Below are 20407 nucleotides of genomic sequence, written 5' to 3' on the forward strand. Positions count from 1 at the left end.
TGAGCCGTCATGTGTCGTTTGATTATTGTACCATCACGAGTCATGATTAAAACCACTTAATGACAGTGTTTCAAGAATACTTCTATGATGAAATTTCTGTGTGACAGCTGGGGACCCTCTGGCATTTGGAGGAGGTATTTGGTTTATAAGCAGTTTCATTGTGTTTGTCATGTAGAAAATACTTCCCCTTACGCAAGAAAAATTTTAAATGTCTTTGGTTTTCTTAATTTAGTAATATTAATGATGCTTGAAGCTCGAACAACTTTTCCAACATATACAAAGATTTGAGCAGATGTAATTCACATATTTCACTTCCCACTCACTTATGCTTCTACATTACGGCCCTACCTCTCCTCACATGCCTGTTTACTATTTCCTTGTACATTCAAAAAACTTTTTCTAAGTAGCTTAAGGTGGTACTTGTTAAAAAGAGGATTTGGCATCCACATGGTGACTGAAAAGCAAAAGGAACAGAAAGAAAAAGTAGTTAGTATCACGTGTATGTCACATACACTGTTCCTTCCCTTTCCTCTACCTCCAAGGTAGAAGAGGTTGACTCACTTCCCATTCTTGTCCGCCACCGCTTACCCCCTTGGTGTCCATACGTTTGTTCTCTACTTCTGTGTCTCTATTTCTGCCCTGCAAACCGGTTCATCTGTACCATTTTTCTAGGTTCCACATTCTTGTCTGTGCTTTTTGGACTTCTGGCTTATTTTCTCCTTCAAGGCTACTCTTGAATGTGAATGTATATTTTGGGGGTGGAGGAAGAAATGTGGGAAAAGGGTTTTCACGTTCCGTGTTCAGCAGGGAACAGGATAGAGCACTGAATAGAATAGTGAGGAAGGATGAGCAAGAGAACAACTGGAATGGAAGCAAGAAACTACTTTTCACTAACCCTTACCATTAAAGTCATGGTCAGAGAATTGGGACTGGAAGGGACCTAGTGATCTGTGATTGTAGTACCTTAACCTAACAAATGCTCGAGGCATGAATATTCAATTTAAACTAATCTCATCATTTTAGAGGAGAAGGAATGGAATCCTACAAAGACATATTACCCAGGGCCATTCAACTAGTTAGGTGCAGACTAGATCCTCTGATTCCTCTTCCATTAGAAGATTCTATAATGATTACTTTCTTTTTTGTATTTCCATCACCTGGCACAGAGTAGGTGTGAAATGTTGAGCTCAGCAAACTGTGTTATTTGTAGGGCTGGCGGCACTTAACTAGGTCTCTGTGAGTGGCAGGCTAATAGAGTATGGATTTGGGAGTCAAACCTGGGTCTAAATCTTAGCTTGCCTGTTAGCACTTGGGCAAGTTTCTTTATCTTTCCAAGCCAAAGCTTTCATATCTCAATAAATGGGGATAATAATAGCTTCCACATAGTATTGTGATAACAAATGAAACAAGTTATTGGAAGTATTTAGTTTGGAATGTGACACAAATCGGAGGCTTTGGTAAATATTTGTGAAATGAATAAGGGGTGACTATTGCTGTATTTTATCTCCCTCACAGAGAGTCACCATACTTTACGTTTCAGGTGTGTCATAGTCTTTACCGATATGTATTCTTATTGCCATAGTTAACTGCAGTGTGGCTAACTTCTTTTTGTCTAGAAGATTCCTGTCTCAGCTACCTCACAGCCTTTTAATTTGTTTGATTGCAGACTAATCCATGCAGGACAGCTGTTAAATGGATTGGCAGGTCCGACTGTAATGAACGCAGCTCCATTCCTCTCCACAACGTGGTTCTCTGCAGACGAGCGGGCCACTGCCACAGCTATTGCATCAATGCTCAGTTATCTTGGGGGAGCATGTGCATTTTTAGTTGGACCACTTGTTGTTCCAGCTCCCAATGGGACGGCGCCTCTTCTTGCTTCAGAGAATAGCAGGGCCCACATTAAAGATCGCATAGAGACTGTATTATATGCAGGTATTTTGAAGTTTATTTTCTTCCTGTTATATTTTGTCTTTTATCCCCGTCATCTTCACTCTACTTTTTGTATACCAGATCACTTCTTATGAAATAGAGGACTAATCCATACATATTCATATATGTGCTTTCCTTTCATATAATATGGAGATGCCTATTTAAAACTGACCCTTTCTTGGAAGTTATTAAGTTTAAAATGTCTTATTGCTACATGTAAGGTTATTTCTTAACTTTGCTCTTCCTGTCCATTTACAGTTAAGCACTGTGGTGTCTTTTCTAGATATCAGTATAAAAAGCTGAACATCATGATCCACAATAAATATTTGTTAAGCATCTGTTGGTAGGTGTTAAGCCCATTTTCTCCCTTGCAGTTTCCCTGTCATTGGCCATGTTCTCTAACCTTATAAACCTACATCACCCATGATTTATCCTTTTCATTTCCTACTCTCTGTATGTTTAGTCTATTAATAAGGGACGTTGATCTTTTCAAAATATTCTCCTGGGTTCTTTCTCTTTATTTCTAGAGTCAAGCCCTAGTCCACTCTTAGATCTCCTTAAATATATCCCCTCTGGGGCTTCCCTGGTGGCGCAGTGGTTGAGAGTCCGCCTGCCGATGCAAGGGATGCGGGTTCGTGCCCCGGTCCGGGAGGATCCCACATGCCACGGAGCGGCTGGGCCCGTGAGCCATGGCCGCTGAGCCTGCGCGTCCGGAGCCTGTGCTCCGCAACGGGAGAGGCCACAACAGAGAGAGGCCCGCATACCGCGAAAAAAAAAAAAAAAAAAAAATATATATATATATCCCCTCTCCCCATGTGCCTGCTTATTATTTCCTTCTGCATTCAGAAAACTTTTTATAAGTGTTTACTATATATCAAGGACCTTGCTAAGCACTGGGATTTGGTAACATCACTGATGAGATCATTATAATACAAACAAGGATATACAGAGCTTAGAAGGCCTAACTGACTTGGCTTTGGGGAGAAGTTAAGGAATCAGGGAAGGCTTCACTAGGAATGTGATAATTAGAACTAAGAATTTCATAGGAGTTCACTGAATGTTCAAGCGGGTTAAGGTTCCTTATAGAAGGAACAGCAACTGAGAAGGCAGAGAAGGTATGAGAGAGCTCAGTATGTCCAGGGAACTGCACGTAATTTGCTGTGACTAGAGTGGTGTAAATATGTGTTTGGGTGTAGGTAGCAAGTGGCAGAAAATGAGACTGGAAAGTTAAAGGACCAGATTATGATGTACTTCATATTAGTTCATGTATTTACTTATTAATTTAACAAATATATTTTGAACTCCTATGTATCTGTCAGTGTGCTAGGCACTGAAGTAAACATGGTTCCTGACCAGACAGAACTTACAGTGTCCCAAAGGATACAGACAAACAGTTGTAAAAAAGGGTGGTAAGGGCTATAACCAAAGACCTACAGTTGCTTTGAGAGCTCAGAGGAGAAGCACCTAACCAGATTTTGGTGGTCAAGTAGAGCTTCCTGGAGTTGCAGCATCTAATTTGGAACCTGACGGATGAGAGTTAGCTAACTATAATGGGCAGAAGGAAGAATACATTAGAAAGACAGAGAGAACCATGGAGGAGAAGCCCAGAAATGGCGGGGAGAGCCTGCTGCATTCAAGCAGCTGAAAACCCAGAGTAGCTTAGATCTGGTGAGAGTGGTGATAGATGAAGCCAGAGAGATAAGCCATACCACACAAGCCTTCTAAGCAGAACTAAAGGGTTTGAAGTTCATCATGTTGTAGGCAAAGGTCACACTCTGGAGAATTTTACACTAGAGAGTTCTATAATGGAATTTACATTTCAAAACGTTGGCCTGGCCAAAAAGTTCATTCGGGATTTTCCAGAACATGGAGAAACCAAAACGAACATTTTGGCCAACCCAGTAGGATTTGGAGGGAATAAAAGTGAACTTAGAGGTGGTGGCAGTAAATAAAGCATTTAACCCCCCTGTAGACAGCTCACTCCTTTTTTTTTTTTTTTTGGGACCCAATGTTATTGCAGAATGCACAAGAAATTTGGTGTTTTCTGCTTACATTACTCTTCAGTCTCCCACTTTATTACATAGGAAAAGGCATGACTTTTTTTAAAATTTAATTTCATTTATCTTTTTATACAGCAGGTTCATATTAGTCATCCATTTTATACACATCAGTGTATACATGTCAATCCCAATATCCCAATTCATCACACCACCACCCCCGCCACCACTTACCCCCCTTGGTGTCCATACGTTTGTTCTCTACTTCTGTGTCTCAATTTCTGCCCTGCAAACCGGTTCATCTGTACCATTTTTCTAGGTTCCACATATATGCGTTAATATATGATATTTGTTCTTCTCTTTCTGACTTACTTCACTCTGTATGACAGTCTCTAGATCCATCCACGTCTCTACAAATGACCCAATTTCGTTCCTTTTTATGGCTAAGTAATATTCCATTGTATACATGTACCACATCTTCTTTATCCATTCATCTGTCGATGGGCATTGAGGGTGCTTCCATGACCTGGATATTGTAACTAGTGCTGCAGGGAACATTGGGGTGCATGTGTCTTTTTGAATTATGGTTTTCTTTGGGTATATGCCCAGTAGTAGGGTTGCTGGGTCATATGGTCTAAAAACTATTTGTAGTTTTTTAAGGAACCTCCATCCTGTTCTCCATAGTGGCTGTATCAATTTACATTCCCACCAACAGTGCAAGAGGGTTCCTTTTTCCCCACACCCACTCCAGAATTTATTGTTTGTAGATTTTCTGATGATACGTATTCTAATCCGTGTGAGGTGATACCTTATTGTAGTTTTGATTTGCATTTCTCTAATAATTAGTGATGTTGAGCAGCTTTTCATGTGCTTCTTGGCCATCTGTATGTCTTCTTTGGAGAAATGTCTATTTAGGTCTTCTGCCCATTTTTGGATTGGGTTGTTTGTTTCTTTAATATTGAGCTGCATGAGCTGTTTATAAATTTTGGAGGTTAATCCTTTGTCCGTTGATTCGATTGCAAATATTTTCTCCCATTCTGAGGGTTGTCTTTTCATCTTGTTTATGGTATCCTTTGCTGTGCAAAAGCTTTTAAGTTTCATTAGGTCCCATGTGTTTATTTTTGTTTTTATTTCCATTACTCTAGAAGTTGGATCAAAAAAGATCTTGCTGTGATTTATGTCAAAGAGTATGTATTCCTTATGAGAATGTATGTATTCCTCTAAGAGTTTTATAGTCTCTGGTCTTACATTTAGGTCTTTAATCCATTTTGAGTTTATTTTTGTGTATGGTGTTAAGGAGTGTTCTAATTTCATTCTTTTACATGTAGCTGTCCAGTTTTCCCAGCACCACTTATTGAAGATGCTGTCTTTTCTCCATTGTATATCCTTGCCTCCTTTGTCATAGATTAGGTGACCATAGGTGCGTGGGTTTATCTCTGGGCTTTCTGTCTTGTTCCATTGATCTATTTTTCTGTTTTTGTGCCAGTACCATATTGTCTTGATTACTGTAGCCTTGTAATATAGTCTGAAGTCAGGGAGTCTGATTCCTCCAGCTCCGTATCTTTCCCTCAAGACTGCTTTTGCTATTCGGGGTCTTTTGTGTCTCCATACAAATTTTAAGATTTGTTGTTCTAGTTCTGTAAAAAATGCCATTGGTAATTTGATACGGATTGCATTGAATCTGTAGATTGCTTTGGGTAGTATAGTCATTTTCACAATATTGATTCTTCCAGTCCAAGAACATGGTATATCTCTCCAACTGTTTGTATCACCTTTAATTTCTTTCATCAGTGTCTTATAGTTTTCTGCATACAGGTCTTTTGTCTCCCTAGGTAGGTTTATTCCTAGGTATTTTATTCTTTTTGTTGTTATGGTAAATGGGAGTGTTTCCTTAATTTCTCTTTCAGATTTTTCATCATTAGTTTATAGGAATGCAAGAGATTTCTGTGCATTAATTTTGTATCCTGCAACTTTACCAAATTCATTGATCAGCCCTAGTAGTTTTCTGGTGGCATCTTTAGGATTCTCTGTGTATAGTATCATGTCATCTGCAAACAGTGACAGCTTGACTTCTTCTTTTCCAATTTGTATTCCTTTTATTTCTTTTTCTTCTCTGATTGCCATGGCTAGGACTTCCAAAACTATGTTGAATAATAGTGGTGAGAGTGGACATCCTTGTCTTGTTCCTGATCTTAAAGGAAATGCTTTCAGTTTTTCACCATTGAGAATAATGTTTGCTGTGGGTTTGTCATATATGGCCTTTACTATGTTGAAGTAGGTTCCCTCTGTGCCCACTTTCTGGAGAGTTTTAATCATAAATGGGTGTTGAATTTTGTCAAAAGCTTTTTATGCATCTATTGAGATGATCATATGGTTTTTATCCTTCAGTTTGTTAATATGGTGTATCGCATTGATTTGCTTATATTAAAGAATCCTTGCATCCCTGGGATAAATCCCACTTGATCATGGTGTATGATCCTTTTAATGTGTTGTTGGATTCTGTTTGCTAGTATTTTGTTGAGGATTTTTGCATCTATATTCATCAGTGATATTGGTGTGTCATTTTCTTTTTTTGTAGTATCTTTGTCTGGTTTTGGTATCAGGGTGATGGTGACCTCATAGAATGAGTTTGGGAATGTTCCTTCCTGTGCAATTTTTTGGAAGAATTTGAGAAGGACGGGTGTTAGCTCTTCTCTAAATGTTTGATAGAATTCACCTGTGAAGCCATCTGGTCCTGGACTTTGGTTTGTTGGAAGATTTTTAATCACAGTTGCAATTTCATTACTTGTGATTGGTCTGTGCATAGTTTCTATTTCTTCCTTTTTCAGTCTTGGAAGGTTATACCATTCTAAGAGCTTGTCCATTTCTTCCAGTGTCCATTTTATTGGCATAGAGTTGCTTGTAGTAGTCTCTTAGGATGCTTTGTATTTCTGTGGTGTCTGTTGTAAATTCTCCATCTTCACTTCTAATTTTATTGATTTGAGTCCTCTCCCTCTTTTTCTTGATGAGTTTGGCTAAAGGTTTATCAATTTTGTTTATCTTCTCAAAGAACCAGCTTTTAGTTTTATTGATCTTTGGTATTGTTTTCTTTGTTTCTATTTCATTTATTTCTGCTCTGATCTTTATGGTTTCTTTCCTTCTGCTAACTTTGGGTTTTGTTTGTTCTTCTTTGTCTAGTTCCTCTAGGTGTAATGTGAGATTGTTTATTTGAGATTTTTCTTGTTTCCTGAGGTAGGCTTGTATTGCTATAAACTTCCCTCTTAGAACTGCTTTTGCTGCATCCCATAGGTTTTGGATCGTCGTGTTTTCATTGTCATTTGTCTCTAGATATTTTTTGATTTCCTCTTTGATTTCTTCAGTGATCTCTTGGTTATTTAGTAACGTATTGTTTAGCATCCATGTGTCTTGTGTTTTTTACGTTTTTTTCCCTGTAATTCATTTCTAATATCATAGCGTTGTGGTCAGAAAAGATGCCTGATGTGATTTCAGTTTTCTTAAGTTTACTGAGGTTTGATTTGTGACCCAAGATGTGATCTATCCTGGAGAATGTTCCATGCGCACTTGAGAAGAAAGTGTAATCTGCTGTTTTTGGATGGACTGTCCTATAAATATCAATTAAATCTATGTGGTCTATTGTGTCATTTAAAGCTTGTGTTTCCTTATCAATTTTCTGTTTGGATGATCTGTCCATTGGTGTAAGTGAGGTGTTAAAGTCCCCACTATTATTGTGTTTCTGTCAATTTCCTCTTTTATAGCTGTTAGCAGTTGCCTTATGTATTGAGGTGCTCCTATGTTGGTTGCATATATATTTATAATAGTTATATCTTCTTCTTGGATTGATCCCTTGATCATTATGGAGTGTCCTTCCTTGTCTCTTGTAACATTCTTGATTATTTTAAAGTCTATTTTATCTGATATGAGTATTGCTACTCCAGCTTTGTTTTGATTTCCATTTGCATGGAATATCTTTTTCCATCCCCTCACTTTCAGTCTGTATGTGTCCCTAGGTCTGAAGTGGGTCTCTTATAGGCAGCATATATATGGTCTTGTTTTTGTATCCATTCAGCAAGCCTGTGTCTTTTGGTTGGAGCATTTAATCCATTCACGTTTAAGGTAATTATCGATATGTATGTTCCTGTTACCATTTTCTTAATTGTTTTGGGTTTGTTTTAGTAGGCCCTTTTCTTCTCTTGTGTTTCCCCCTTAGAGAAATTCCTTTAGCATTTGTTGTAGAGCTGGTTTGGTGGTGCTGAATTCTCTTAGCTTTTGCTTGTCTGTAAAGCTTTTGATTTCTCCATCGAATCTGAATGAGATCCTTGCTGGGTAGAGTAATCTTGGTTGTTGGTTCTTCCCTTTCATCACTTTAAGTATATCATGCCACTCTCTTCTGGTTTGTAGAGTTTCTTCTGAGAAATCAGCTGTTAACCTTATGGGAGTTCCCTTGTATGTTATTTGTCATTTTTCCCTTGCTGCTTTCAATAATTTTTCTTTGTCTTTAACTTTTGCCAATTTGATTACTGTGTGTCTCGGCGTGTATCTCCTTGGGTTTATCCTGTATGGGACTCTCTGCGCTTCCTGGACTTGAGTGGCTATTTTCTTTCCCATGTTAGGGAAGTTTTCGACTATAATCTCTTCAAATATTTTCTCAGGTCCTTTCTCTGTGTCTTCTCCTTCTGGGACCCCTAGAAGCCGAATGTTGTTGCATTTAATGTTGTCCCAGAGGTCTCTTAGGCTGTCTTCATTTCTTTTCATTCTTTTTTCCTTATTCTGTTCCACAGCAGTGAATTCCACCATGCTGTCTTCCAGGTCACTTATCCGTTCTTCTGCCTCAGTTATTCTGCTATTGATTCCTTCTAGTGTAGTTTTCATTTCAGTTATTCTATTGTTCATCTCTGTTTGTTTGTTCTTTAAGTCTTCTTTGGTCTTTGTTAAACATTTGTTGCATCTTCTCGATCTTTGCTTCCTTTCTTTTTCCGAGGTCCTGGATCATCTTCACTATCATTATTCTGAAATCTTTTTCTGGAAGGTTGCCTATCTCCACTTCACTTAGTTGTTTTTCTGGGGTTTTATCTTGTTCCTTCATCTGGTACATAGCCCTCTGCTTTTTCATCTTGTCTATCTGTGAATGTGGTTTTTGTTCCACAGGCTGCAGGATTGTATTTCTTCTTAGTTCTGCTCGACAGCTCACTCCTTTTAAAGAAAGAAGTTGAAATGTAAAAGTAACTAAGTAAATAAAACTGAAAGTAGATAAAACATAAATTTTATATAAATTAAAATTTATAAATATATATTTATAATTTATATAAATATATATATATAAATTATATATATAAATTTGTTATATCATTCTTTTTATTGAAAGCTTAAGCAATCATTATATCTTTTAAATGACTGGATTTTAGGCATTATTGGGCATGTATTAATGCTCTACGTCGTCTGCCTTATGGTTCCCATGCAGTTAAGCAGAAACCCCTACTCAAAGCTTCCAGATATTGCTTCAGTGCTTTTGTATTTTCCAGTTTGCCTCCCTGAGATAATGTCCCATGACCTTTCATTGCATTAAAAAATATTTTGGTTAGAATCATTATCTTAAGAGATTAATGACTCTTAAACTAAAATTTCAGACAAAGACATCATAAGTAAACTTTTGACCAATATATATACTAATAGTTAAAAGGACTGTAAATTAAAGCAATTCATTTACTTCTTGTTGTTCCTCAGATTGTTAAAGAATAAAGACATTATGTGTGGTTAAGTGTCTTATAGTGTCTTATAGAAATATTGTACCTATAGCCCTAGAATTAGAATTATCCTATTGAAAGGATCTCTAGAACTTAATCCGTTTCCTTTATTGGCCCAGAAAGAGTAAGGGATTCATTCAATTTATAAGTTAATTAATGGCATAGATAGGTCTATACTCCAAGGCTTCCTGACTTTTCTATTAGAGTCATGCTTTTCTACTAAATTGGGCACAGTTAAAAGCTGGAGTTTCCATGTGCCAGAACTCTGGAGGGAATGATCAGGACTCCTAGGAACCTTTCCTTCTGTAATGGTGCCAAACTGAGATTGTTCAGATGTTCATTTTACTTCTGATTGTTTAATAGCCTACATTAGCTAGTCTTGTGTTTGTTAAATTGTGCCGTCTCCTGGTTTCTTTCTTTCTTTTTCTTTTCTTTTTTGGATGCTTTCCTGTTTTGTTCCGATTTCCCATGTAGCCTATAAATTGAGTCTGTCCTACACAGTGCATCAGAATATCCTGTCATGATCAAACAAACCTTCTCCTATTCTGTTCTTACCAATTTTCTATTATATTCTTTATTTCTTAGGACCATGCTTATTAGACAATCATCCTAGACCTGTTTAAAAATCTCTGTTATAGATAGTACAGTTGGTTTTTAATGTGTTTCCTCCAGAGTAACATTTGTTTACTGCCTCAATCCTCTTTCTGTGTAGTGTACTATACCGTAAGTCTACCATACTTATTTCCTTATGACTTCTTACCTGCTAAAAGTTATATTTTTATGTATCAGTCTTTCTCACAATGCTGAGCTATTTTGGCTAGGCAAGTGCTATATTTTGCTTATCTTTATATATCTAAAGCTTCATTGATGTGCAATAAATATTTGTTAGATAGATACTTGAGATATTGAACTTTTTGTGTTGTCTGATTAACATTTTACTGTTTTTTTTTTTTCAGAGTTTGGAGTTGTCTGTTTACTCTTTTCTGCAACTCTAGCTTATTTCCCACCACGACCTCCTCTTCCTCCCAGTGTTGCTGCAGCTAGCCAGCGGCTGAGTTATCGGCGAAGCTTTTGTAGATTATTAAGGTAAATATACTTAAAATCACTTACTGGTTTTGACTAGCACCTTGAAGATAATTCCACATTTATCTAAGATAATTTAAGATAGTAGTTTTTCAACAACCTACTAATCGGGTTGTAAATAATTGATAAAATATTGGTTAAATATTTTAGAGAGATTTCTTATCAGAAATCTATCTTTAAAAATTGCCCAGGACAGGAATAAAGATGCAGATGTAGAGAATGGACTTGAGGACACCGGGAGGGGGAAGGATAAGCTAGGATGAAGTGAGAGAGTGGCACTAACATATATACAGTACCAAATGTAAAATAGATAGCTAGTGGGAAGCAGCTGCATAGCACAGGGAGATCAGCTTGGTGCTTTGTGTCCCCGTAGAGGGGTGGGATAGGGAGGGTGGGAGGGAGATGCAAGAAGGAGGAGATACGGGGATATATGTATATGTATAGCTGATTCACTTTGTTATACAGCAGAAACTAACACAGCATTGTAAAGCAATTATACTCCAATAAAGGTGTTTAAAAATTAAATAAAATAAAATAGAAACAAAAAAAATAAAATAAAATAATTAAAATTGCCCAAAGCAAAAACCTCTATAGTTTTTGCCTTCTCTATATACCACCCATATTTAAAAAATCAAACCTTTTGTTTAAATAAGTTTCTTTTATAAGGAAACATCATATAATAGTATCTGTGAAATCATGTGTTTTATGTGTTTATTATATTTTTCCTAATATGCAAATTATTTTTATTCATTATGTATTTCTTGATACACATTAAAATAAACAAGTGCTATTTAATACAAAGCGAATAAAATAAATAATGTTTATTTACATATCACCTAAAATCATCTTGAACCTCCAGTGGGATCATATTTTGAGAAACTTAATTTCTAATTTTACTTTATTTTATTGGTACAACTTAAATGTAATTCGATTAAATTCTACACTTGAAGGCTTCAAATACTTGAAGGCCCAGTACTGAATTTGATTCTTTGGATATATAGACCATTTCTGACGATTATGATTTGTAATTGGGCCACTAGAACTTATGTTTTGGATTTTTTTCTCCAGTTAGTTGTGATGAGCTTTTATTGATTCATCAACAACTCTCCCTAGTTAGTTCTTTCTTTTCTAGTCTTCCTCTCCCACCAGATGGTAAGTTCCTTGTGGTCAAGAACTATCTTTGTATCCTATATATTAATAATGTCCAATAGGAATATAATGGGAGCCACATGTGTAATTTTAAATCTTCTTGTAGCCTTATTTAAAAAAAGTAGAAAGAAACAGGTAAAATTAATTTTAATAGCATATTTTATTTAACTCAATATATCTCAAGTATTATTTCAACATGTAATCACTATTCAGAATTATTAATGAGATACTTTACGTTCTTTTATTCATAGAAAATCTTTTAAATCCAGTGTGTATTTTATACTTACAGCACATCTCAATTTAGATGCTAAATTTGCATTAGAAATCTAGATGGTCTGCATTTAGATTTCATTAAATTTACAATTAAAACAGTTTTCATTGAGCAGTGTCTCCCATATTGCACTATTTATCTAAAGTTAAAAATAACTACCTGCAGTTTTTCAAATTTTGAATCAATACATCTTTGATATTATTTGAAAGGTCTTATATTCTACAGGCAATTGTTTGGGGCTTAATTGAAGATCTTTCACTTACGTAAAATACATTTTTTTCTCTTTATAATTTTAAACAAAACTTCCGAAGCTAAAAGAACAATTTATTTTACCATCTCTCCATCTAAAAATCTCTTTCTTCTTGTGCAGGAATCCAAACCATTTTATAGCTGACCAAAAGTATAAGCTCAGATTTGTTAAAAATTGTTTAAAAATGTTTGTTGAACATTTAATTTAGATTTCAGACAACTAATCTTCTTGATTCTTTTTTGATTTTAAGAAGAAACTTCTTATAAAATTTATCGTGTAATTGTTGAACATGTCCCTTAATATTATCCACTTAATTATCCTAAAAATTTTTTTCCATAACAGACATCAATTTTACTCTGCTGCAATAAGTTGCATCTACCATTTATTGTGAAATTTGCGACATACTTCATCTCGTAGTTTTCTTCCTGCATAAAATATTCATAAGCAAATTACGATGTTATATCAGTGTGTAAAAAATAATTAGAACTGAGTTAGTTCATTGACACCAAGAAGATCAGTGACGGGTTATAATACTAGAAACAACATATGCTACCACGTGCACACTACAGTAATATCTTATCCAATGCAGCAGTTAAAGTGAAATGTACTTCTGCCAAAACAATAAAGTTGTGTTTAATGGAAAAATACTTTTCACTGTTTCTGTTTTTAAATTGGATTTTAATTAATTAAAATGAAGTAAAATTAAAAATTAGTTCTTTACTTGCACTAGTCACATTTCAAGTGCTCACTAGCCACGTTTGACTAGTGGCTACCATGTTAGACAGCATAGCTATGTAACATTGTTTTTCAAACTTTGATTCATAGCCAACCAATTTAGAGGGTTGACCACCTTTTTTTGTTTAAACAAAGTAGAATGGAATAAAAAGGAATCGAAAATATTATTGTATCTTCTATAGTAATGATACATATTTTTGTGATACTCTTGTTTCAGTATTTATGTACCGAATATTGGTAGGTAGAATATTTCTTATTCTGGAGTACAGTAAAAAGTTTTTGAAAACAACATCTCTGTAGCAGCTAGTAAATTGCCTTCCACATAATAGGCAAGAAAATCATATTAGTTCTATTGAATTGTGATCAGTAGAACATATTTGTAAGATGAGAGTTAAAATGATACTTTTTTTTTTTTTAAGATGCTATTTAACTAAATTTTTCTCCATGCAGAGCTAGAGGTTAGAGAGCAATAGGTAAGGCTAGAGAGGTAGGTTAGGGTCAGATTATGCCATACTAATAATTTTGGACTATTCTGTGGGAAATGAGGAGTAACTGTAGGGTTTTAAGGTAAGGAGTTATGTAAAAGATTGTTCTGACAAGGAAAAAACAACTTAAAATGATCACTTTGACCACAATATACCCTGTGTTTGCTTCTAATTACCCTAGAGTCAAGATCTTTATTCTCTGTTCAAGCTATAGAGTGTAAGATCTTTCTTCTCTATTAAAAACCCTTTACACTAATGCCTAACATTCCTTTGTCTCTTCCCACATTCATTCGTTTACTGTGCAGGATTGCCTGCTTCTACTTTGGGCTTTCCAGGGGACTTCTTTGGGCCTGCCACGCTCCATTCCCCTAACCTACCTGTGTAATTTTCCCTGGTCCTTCAAAGAACTCCTGATATCATTACTTCCTGGATTAATCAGAATAACTGCTTCTCTAGATTCTAATTCCATTGTCTGGGCAGAAAAAAAAAATCAGTGGTTATGCTCCAAAGGTTCCTATGCTCCAAAGGTTCCACCACAATTATTTATTTACTGTCCATATGATTCCCATCACTTAATATGCGTTTAACCTGTGTAACCTAATGTAAACGTTTTTCTCCCTTTATGTATCAGTTTAATGTTTGATGATGGTGGTTGTTGTTTTTGCCTTTTAGACTTCAAGAGTGGAGACTTGAGTTGAACGTGTTCCTTACTTCAGGATACGTGAACAGGATACATGAACACGTTTATTCATTTATTTATTCATTCATTCTTTTATTTATATTTCTCACTCCCATTCCCTTCTCCCTACCTAGGATACCTCTCAAACTCATTTGACGTGTATCTCTTTGTGCTTTGCGACATTTGTATTGTTTTGTATGCCTCTCTGTTTAATTTATCTAAATGATGGCACATTATGTATCTCATTCTGTTTTGACGTTTTTTCACTAAACACTACGTGGTTTTTTAAATTACTTTTCATTTTGGAAATACAAAGGTAGAGTAGTATAACATCTGTATCCCCATAACCCAATATCAACAATTGCCAATTTATGACCAATATTGTTTCATTTGTACTGTACCCACTTCTCCCCTTCCTGTATTATGAAGCAAATCCCAAATGACAAATCATTTCACCCATAAACATTTCAATTTGTATATGTTAAAAAGATAGGGACTCTTTTTAACATAAATATGGTACCATTGTCACACTAAAAACGTTTAGCAGTAGTTTGCTACTGTCAAATCAGTGTTTCAATTTCCAACTGTCTCGTAAATGTCATAAGTTTTGGGTTTTTTTTTTAACAATTTGTTTGAATCAGGATCTAGATTAGGTCCACGCATTGCAGTTGGCTCAAATGCCTTATAATTTGTAGGTTTCCTTTCCATCTCTCTCTTTCCCGTGTAATTTATTTGTTGAGGAACCAGCTCTCTTGTCTCCCAAGATCTGGATTTTGATGACTGCCTCTTTGTAGTACTTTGCCAAGTTCCTCTGCCCTTTGTATTTCCTGTAAATTGTTAGCTAGAGCTATGTTCTGATTCAGGTTTTGGTTTTGGTTTTGATTTTACAAGACTACTTCATGGGTGATGCTACCTTCTTCCATCAGGAGGCACATGATATCTGGATAGCTCTCATTTTGTGATATTAGTGCTCTGTTTTCAAGATGTATCCCTGTGCTATGTGTACACCTAGTTCTTTGTACACCATGGTATGAAACCATTGCGTTTTGTATACCCACTTCCATTGTGTACTCAGATTGCCTCCAACTCATTGTCACCACAAATAACACTGCAGTGACATCCTGCACATCACCATAGACCTAAGAATTCTTTGGAAAACAAACCCCACAAGATTGATGGGTCATAAGCTATTTTAAGCTTAATTTGCCAAGTATTGCCAAATTGCTCTAAAAAAAATGCCTGCACTTGTCTATACTTCCATCCACAGTGCCCATTTCCCTATATGCTTACCAAACTTGGCATTATCCATCTTTCTAATTTTCACTAGTCTAATGGGTATAAAGAAATATAGCTTTTGTTTAATTTGCATTTTCTGGTTATTGATAAATTTGAGACTTATGTGGTTGTTTGCCCTTTAGGTTTCCATCTACTGTAAATTCCTCTTCTGCCAGTTTCTCAGTGGTGGTTTCTTTTTCTTAATGATTTACATATTCTAGATATAACTTCGCTGTTGATTTTTAAAAGTCAAATTTCTATTTGCTATCTGTCTACTAATTTTGTCAATGAATTCCTTATTTATCAACTTTCTGGTTTTTTCTTTCACATTTAGGTTTTCATCCCACCTAGAATCCACCTTAGTGTATGGTGTTAACTAATGATACAGGGTTTTCATTTTTCCCTCCATAAAGTGAACTAGTACCATTCACTAAACAATCCTTAGCCCTTTGATTTTTGTAGTGCCGCCTTTATTGTAGATTGAGTTTCTGTGTCTTAGCTCTCTTTTTTCCTTCATTGCTCTCTTTGTTCTTGAGCCAATACCATACTAATTTTATTACTCTGGATGTGCAGTTTGTCTTAATATCTGTCAGGACAAGGGCTTCCTTTTTCGTATTTTTAAAGGATGAGTTAGTTTTCTGAGGACTTTTATTTTCCCATATGAACTTTGGAGCAAATTTCATAAGTTTCTAAAAAAAAATTCAACTGGAATTTTAATTGTGATTGAGTTGAATCATGAATTAGTTTGGGGTGAATTGACAGCATAGACTCTGTCTCCATTTATTTAAATCATCTTCTGTGCCCCTATGTGCTTCACCCCCTCCCACCCATAGAGGTCTTGGGTCTTCCTCGTTTATGCCTAGATACTTTATAGTTCACATTTTAAAAAAAATTGTTAAAGGTATCTAATTTTTATTACATTTTTAAATTAAACTTTATTTTGAGATAATTATAGATTCACATGCAGTTGTAAAGAATAATACGAAGAAATAACATGGACCCTTTACCCAGTTTCCTCTAATGATACCATCTTAGAAAACTACAGTGCAATATCACAACCAGAAAATTGACATTGATATAGTAAAGATATGGAACATTTCCGTCATCACACGGCTCCCTCCAGTTGCCCTTTTATAGCCACACCTACTTCCCTCCCACTCTACTCCTTTAACCCCTGGCAACCACTAATCTCTTTCCCGTTACTATAATGTCACTTCAAGAACGTTATATAAATTGAGTCATACAGTAAAGAAAATTTTGGAGTTAGCTTTTTTCACCCACAATAATTCTCTGGAGAGTCATCCAAGTTGTTTTGTGTACTGGTAGTTATTCCTTTTTACTGCTCAGTAGTATTCCATGGTATGGATGTACACAGTTTGTTTAACCATTCACCTTTAATCTTTTTTTCCCTCCACCTTGTTCATCAGAAGAAACAGTAATTTATCCTTTCAAATAGGAGCTTTTTAAAAAAAAAACTGAATCTGCCTACTCATTCTAGGAAATAATGTTAGTAATTCATCTGTATAATAAGCATTGAAAATTTTAAACTATATGAACAAAAATTATTCTTATAAATATAAAAAATTTAAGGAATTTATTAACAAACTGACAAATATTTTCTATTTCTGATTCTGGTATTCCAATTTCAAAATGACTTACTTTTTTCTATGAGTAAGAGTTTAAACTCTAGATTTTGAATTTGTAATAATGTTTTCTTTTACTCCTCTTTTACAGCAATTTGAGATTTTTGATGATTGCTTTAGCATATGCCATACCACTTGGTGTATTTGCTGGCTGGTCTGGAGTTCTGGACTTAATTTTAACACCAGTGCATGTCAGCCAAGTAAGCATTTTATTTCTTTATATCTTGTAGGTATTTTTAGTTCACTAAAATTATAAATATTGTCTACTTGTTCTTACTTTTAGCTTCAAGGCCTAGGTAAAACGTTATCCTGTGTCACTGCTGCAAAAGGAAGATCCTTATGAAATAGTTATAAATAATACTGATTTTCTTCCTGGATTTTGTTAACCACCATGAATTTCACATTTATTTGGGTATGATTACTTATGCTAATAAACAGAAAAATAAAGAAGGAAAATCTTAGAATCCTTGATTTTTGGTTTATAAAGATGAAGATCTCGTCATTAAATATATGGCTATGCCTACATCTAATCCCTCACTTTCTCTTTAGCCTCAGTATCTCATTTCCTTAAAAATAACCATTTTAGGGCTTCCCTGGCGGTGCAGTGGTTGAGAGTCCGCCTGCTGATGCAGGGGACGCGGGTTCGTGCCCCGGTCCAGGAAGATCCCACATGCCGCGGAGCCTGTGCGTTGGGAGCCTGTGCTCCGCAACAGGAGAGGCCACAGCAGTGAGAGGCCCGTGTACTGCAAAAAAAAAAAAAAAAAAACCATTTTATCTATATGCTTATGACATCCGTTCCTTCTCCTTGCTTCCAAATAGCATGGTAGAAAGGGGTAGAGAGATTTGGAAGGTCAAATGGAAGAAATCCAGCACACTGATGTGATATTCCATTGTATGAATAAACAACAATTTGTCCAATCTGCTTTTGATGAACATTTGGAATGTCTGCATTTCGGCTGTCATAAACAGTGCTGTATGGATATTCTCATATATGTTTCTTGATGCACCTCTCCATACATTTCTGTTGAATATTTATCTAGGAATGGAATCGCTAGTTATAGGGTATGCCTGCTTTGATAGATGATGCCAAATTTCCCCAAAGTAGTTGTATTAGTTTATAGTCCTACCAGCAGTACATGAAATTTCTCCTTGTTGCACATCGTTACCAGCACTTGGCAATGTTAATCTTTTTAAATTTAGACGTGCTGATGACTGTGCCGTTGTATGCCATTGTGGTGACTTCCATGACATCTTTTGAAGTGACATCCTTTTTTGTGACATACCTGTTCAAGTTTCTTGCCCACTACTGGGCTACCTTTTTCTTACTGATTTACAAAGAAGAGAGCTGTGTGAAAGGGCACTCCCCAGCATGTCCTGGCTGCAGAATGGACTGCACATGTAAAGGGCAAAGCTACCAGAGACTTATTAGAGAGACTGTTGTGGGGTGGAAAGCAGAACAAATATAGTAGAGGACAGGCAGTGCAGGACCCTTGAAGTTCTGGCCCAGCCAGAGTGGTATGACCTCATTAACACCTTGTTAGTATCTTAGGCTTCTGCTGAGACACCAGAAAGGACAAACTTTAGAATCAAGGACCATACCCTAGGTAGAGTAAGGCCTATTCTACTTAGACCCACCATGAACAAAGCCTAAAACCAAGCCCTGACAAAAATTTGCAGAGGGGATAATTTGGAGATTGAGTCCTGCCAGGTGAAAGGAGCTTGGGAAACAACTTGGTTTCTAATATTCCTCCCTAATAAAGCACAAAATCAAGCTTACACAAGTTCAAGGTAATTGAATGGCCTACTACACAAAAATGAACTATTTATAGAAAGATAAAATTATCCAGAATCTCAATATTGTATCACCCACAGCATATAGTATACAGTTTTTTAAAAATTAGACATACAAAGAAACAGGAAAATATGGTTCATATTTTTAAAAGAAAAAAGTAGTCAATAGAAACCAATTTAGAGATAGTCTAGATATTGGATTTAGCAGTCAGAGACTATAATGCAAAAGAGAGAGTGAGAGAAATCTTTTCTTGCTCCAAGTTCATAAATATATTCCCCTCTGTTATCTCGCAGAACTCTGTTATCCAGTACAGTAGCCACTAGTCACATGTGGCTATTTAATTTGAAGTTTAAATTACTTGAAAGGAAATTAAAATTAAAAAGTCACTTCCTGATTGGCACTGGCCACTTTTCAGGTGCTCAGTAGCCGCTTGCAACTTATAGGTACCATATCGGACAGTGTTGACATAGAACATTTCCATCATCACAGGAAGTTCTATTGAACAGTGCTGTTCTAGAAACTTTATTGTTATTCCTGTCACATTTAAACCTAGAATTGAATTTTGTGCTTGTTGTAAGGGTTAAGTTTCTTTTTTCCCACATAGTTCTCCATTAACCTAATATCAATTTTTGAAAAGATTGTTCTTTCCCCATTGCTCTCTAGTGTCATCTTTGTCATAATGAAGTGCCCTTATGTGCATGGATGTTTCTAAATTCTTTTTCTCATCTAGTTTATTTGTCTATCTCTGTGCCAACACCAAATTTTCTTAAGTATTCTAGTGTTAGAATAAGTTTTGGTGTTTAGTAGAATAAATACTCCCCTTATTGGGATTTAGATTAGAATTTTATGAACCTACAGATCAGTTCAAGAATTAACTTTTTTTGTAATAGTTCGTCTTCCAAATCATTACTATTATATCTCTCTTCGTTTACTTAGGTCCTAACGTCTCTCTAAATCTCTTTTCTGCAAAAACACCCTCTATTTATTTGTTAGATTTATTCCCAGGTATTTGATGCTTTCTGAAGCTATTGTAATTGGTAACTTTAAAAATCTTATTTTCTGTTGGTTGGCATGTAGGAAGTATACTCGGTTTTTGAAAGTGATTGAACTACAGCTTGTCTTATATCCAGCAACCTTATTAAACTCACTTACTTATCCATAGATACTTTGGCCTCTCTGCATACATCTCATATCGGTTGTTACTAATGACAAATAGATGGAGAAAAATACATTTAATAAAATTCAACATTGAGATGATCATATGTTTTTCTCTTTTAAACTGCTAATTTGGTGAATTATACTTGTTGATTATAAAATGTTAAACTACCTTGCATTCCTGTACTAAATGCATTTTGTCAGTGATTTATTATCCTTTTTA

The 20407-nt window shown here is 35.6% G+C and overlaps 1 protein-coding gene across 1 annotated transcript in view; it reads left to right on the top strand.

Annotated features, from left to right (window-relative positions):
- SLC49A4 (solute carrier family 49 member 4) overlaps positions 1 to 20407 on the top strand; it is an 87805-nt gene that overhangs the window by 27987 nt on the left and 39411 nt on the right. The window contains exons 3-5 of the mRNA XM_029215109.1: positions 1667 to 1932; positions 10624 to 10753; positions 17329 to 17437. Of these exons, the coding sequence (XP_029070942.1) occupies positions 1667 to 1932; positions 10624 to 10753; positions 17329 to 17437 (505 nt within the window). The remainder of the gene's footprint in view (positions 1 to 1666; positions 1933 to 10623; positions 10754 to 17328; positions 17438 to 20407) is intronic.

Source organism: Monodon monoceros, unplaced genomic scaffold (assembly GCF_005190385.1).
Source record: "Monodon monoceros isolate NGI ecotype Baffin Bay Population unplaced genomic scaffold, NGI_Narwhal_1 Super_Scaffold_11, whole genome shotgun sequence".
Lineage (NCBI taxonomy): Eukaryota > Metazoa > Chordata > Mammalia > Artiodactyla > Monodontidae > Monodon > Monodon monoceros.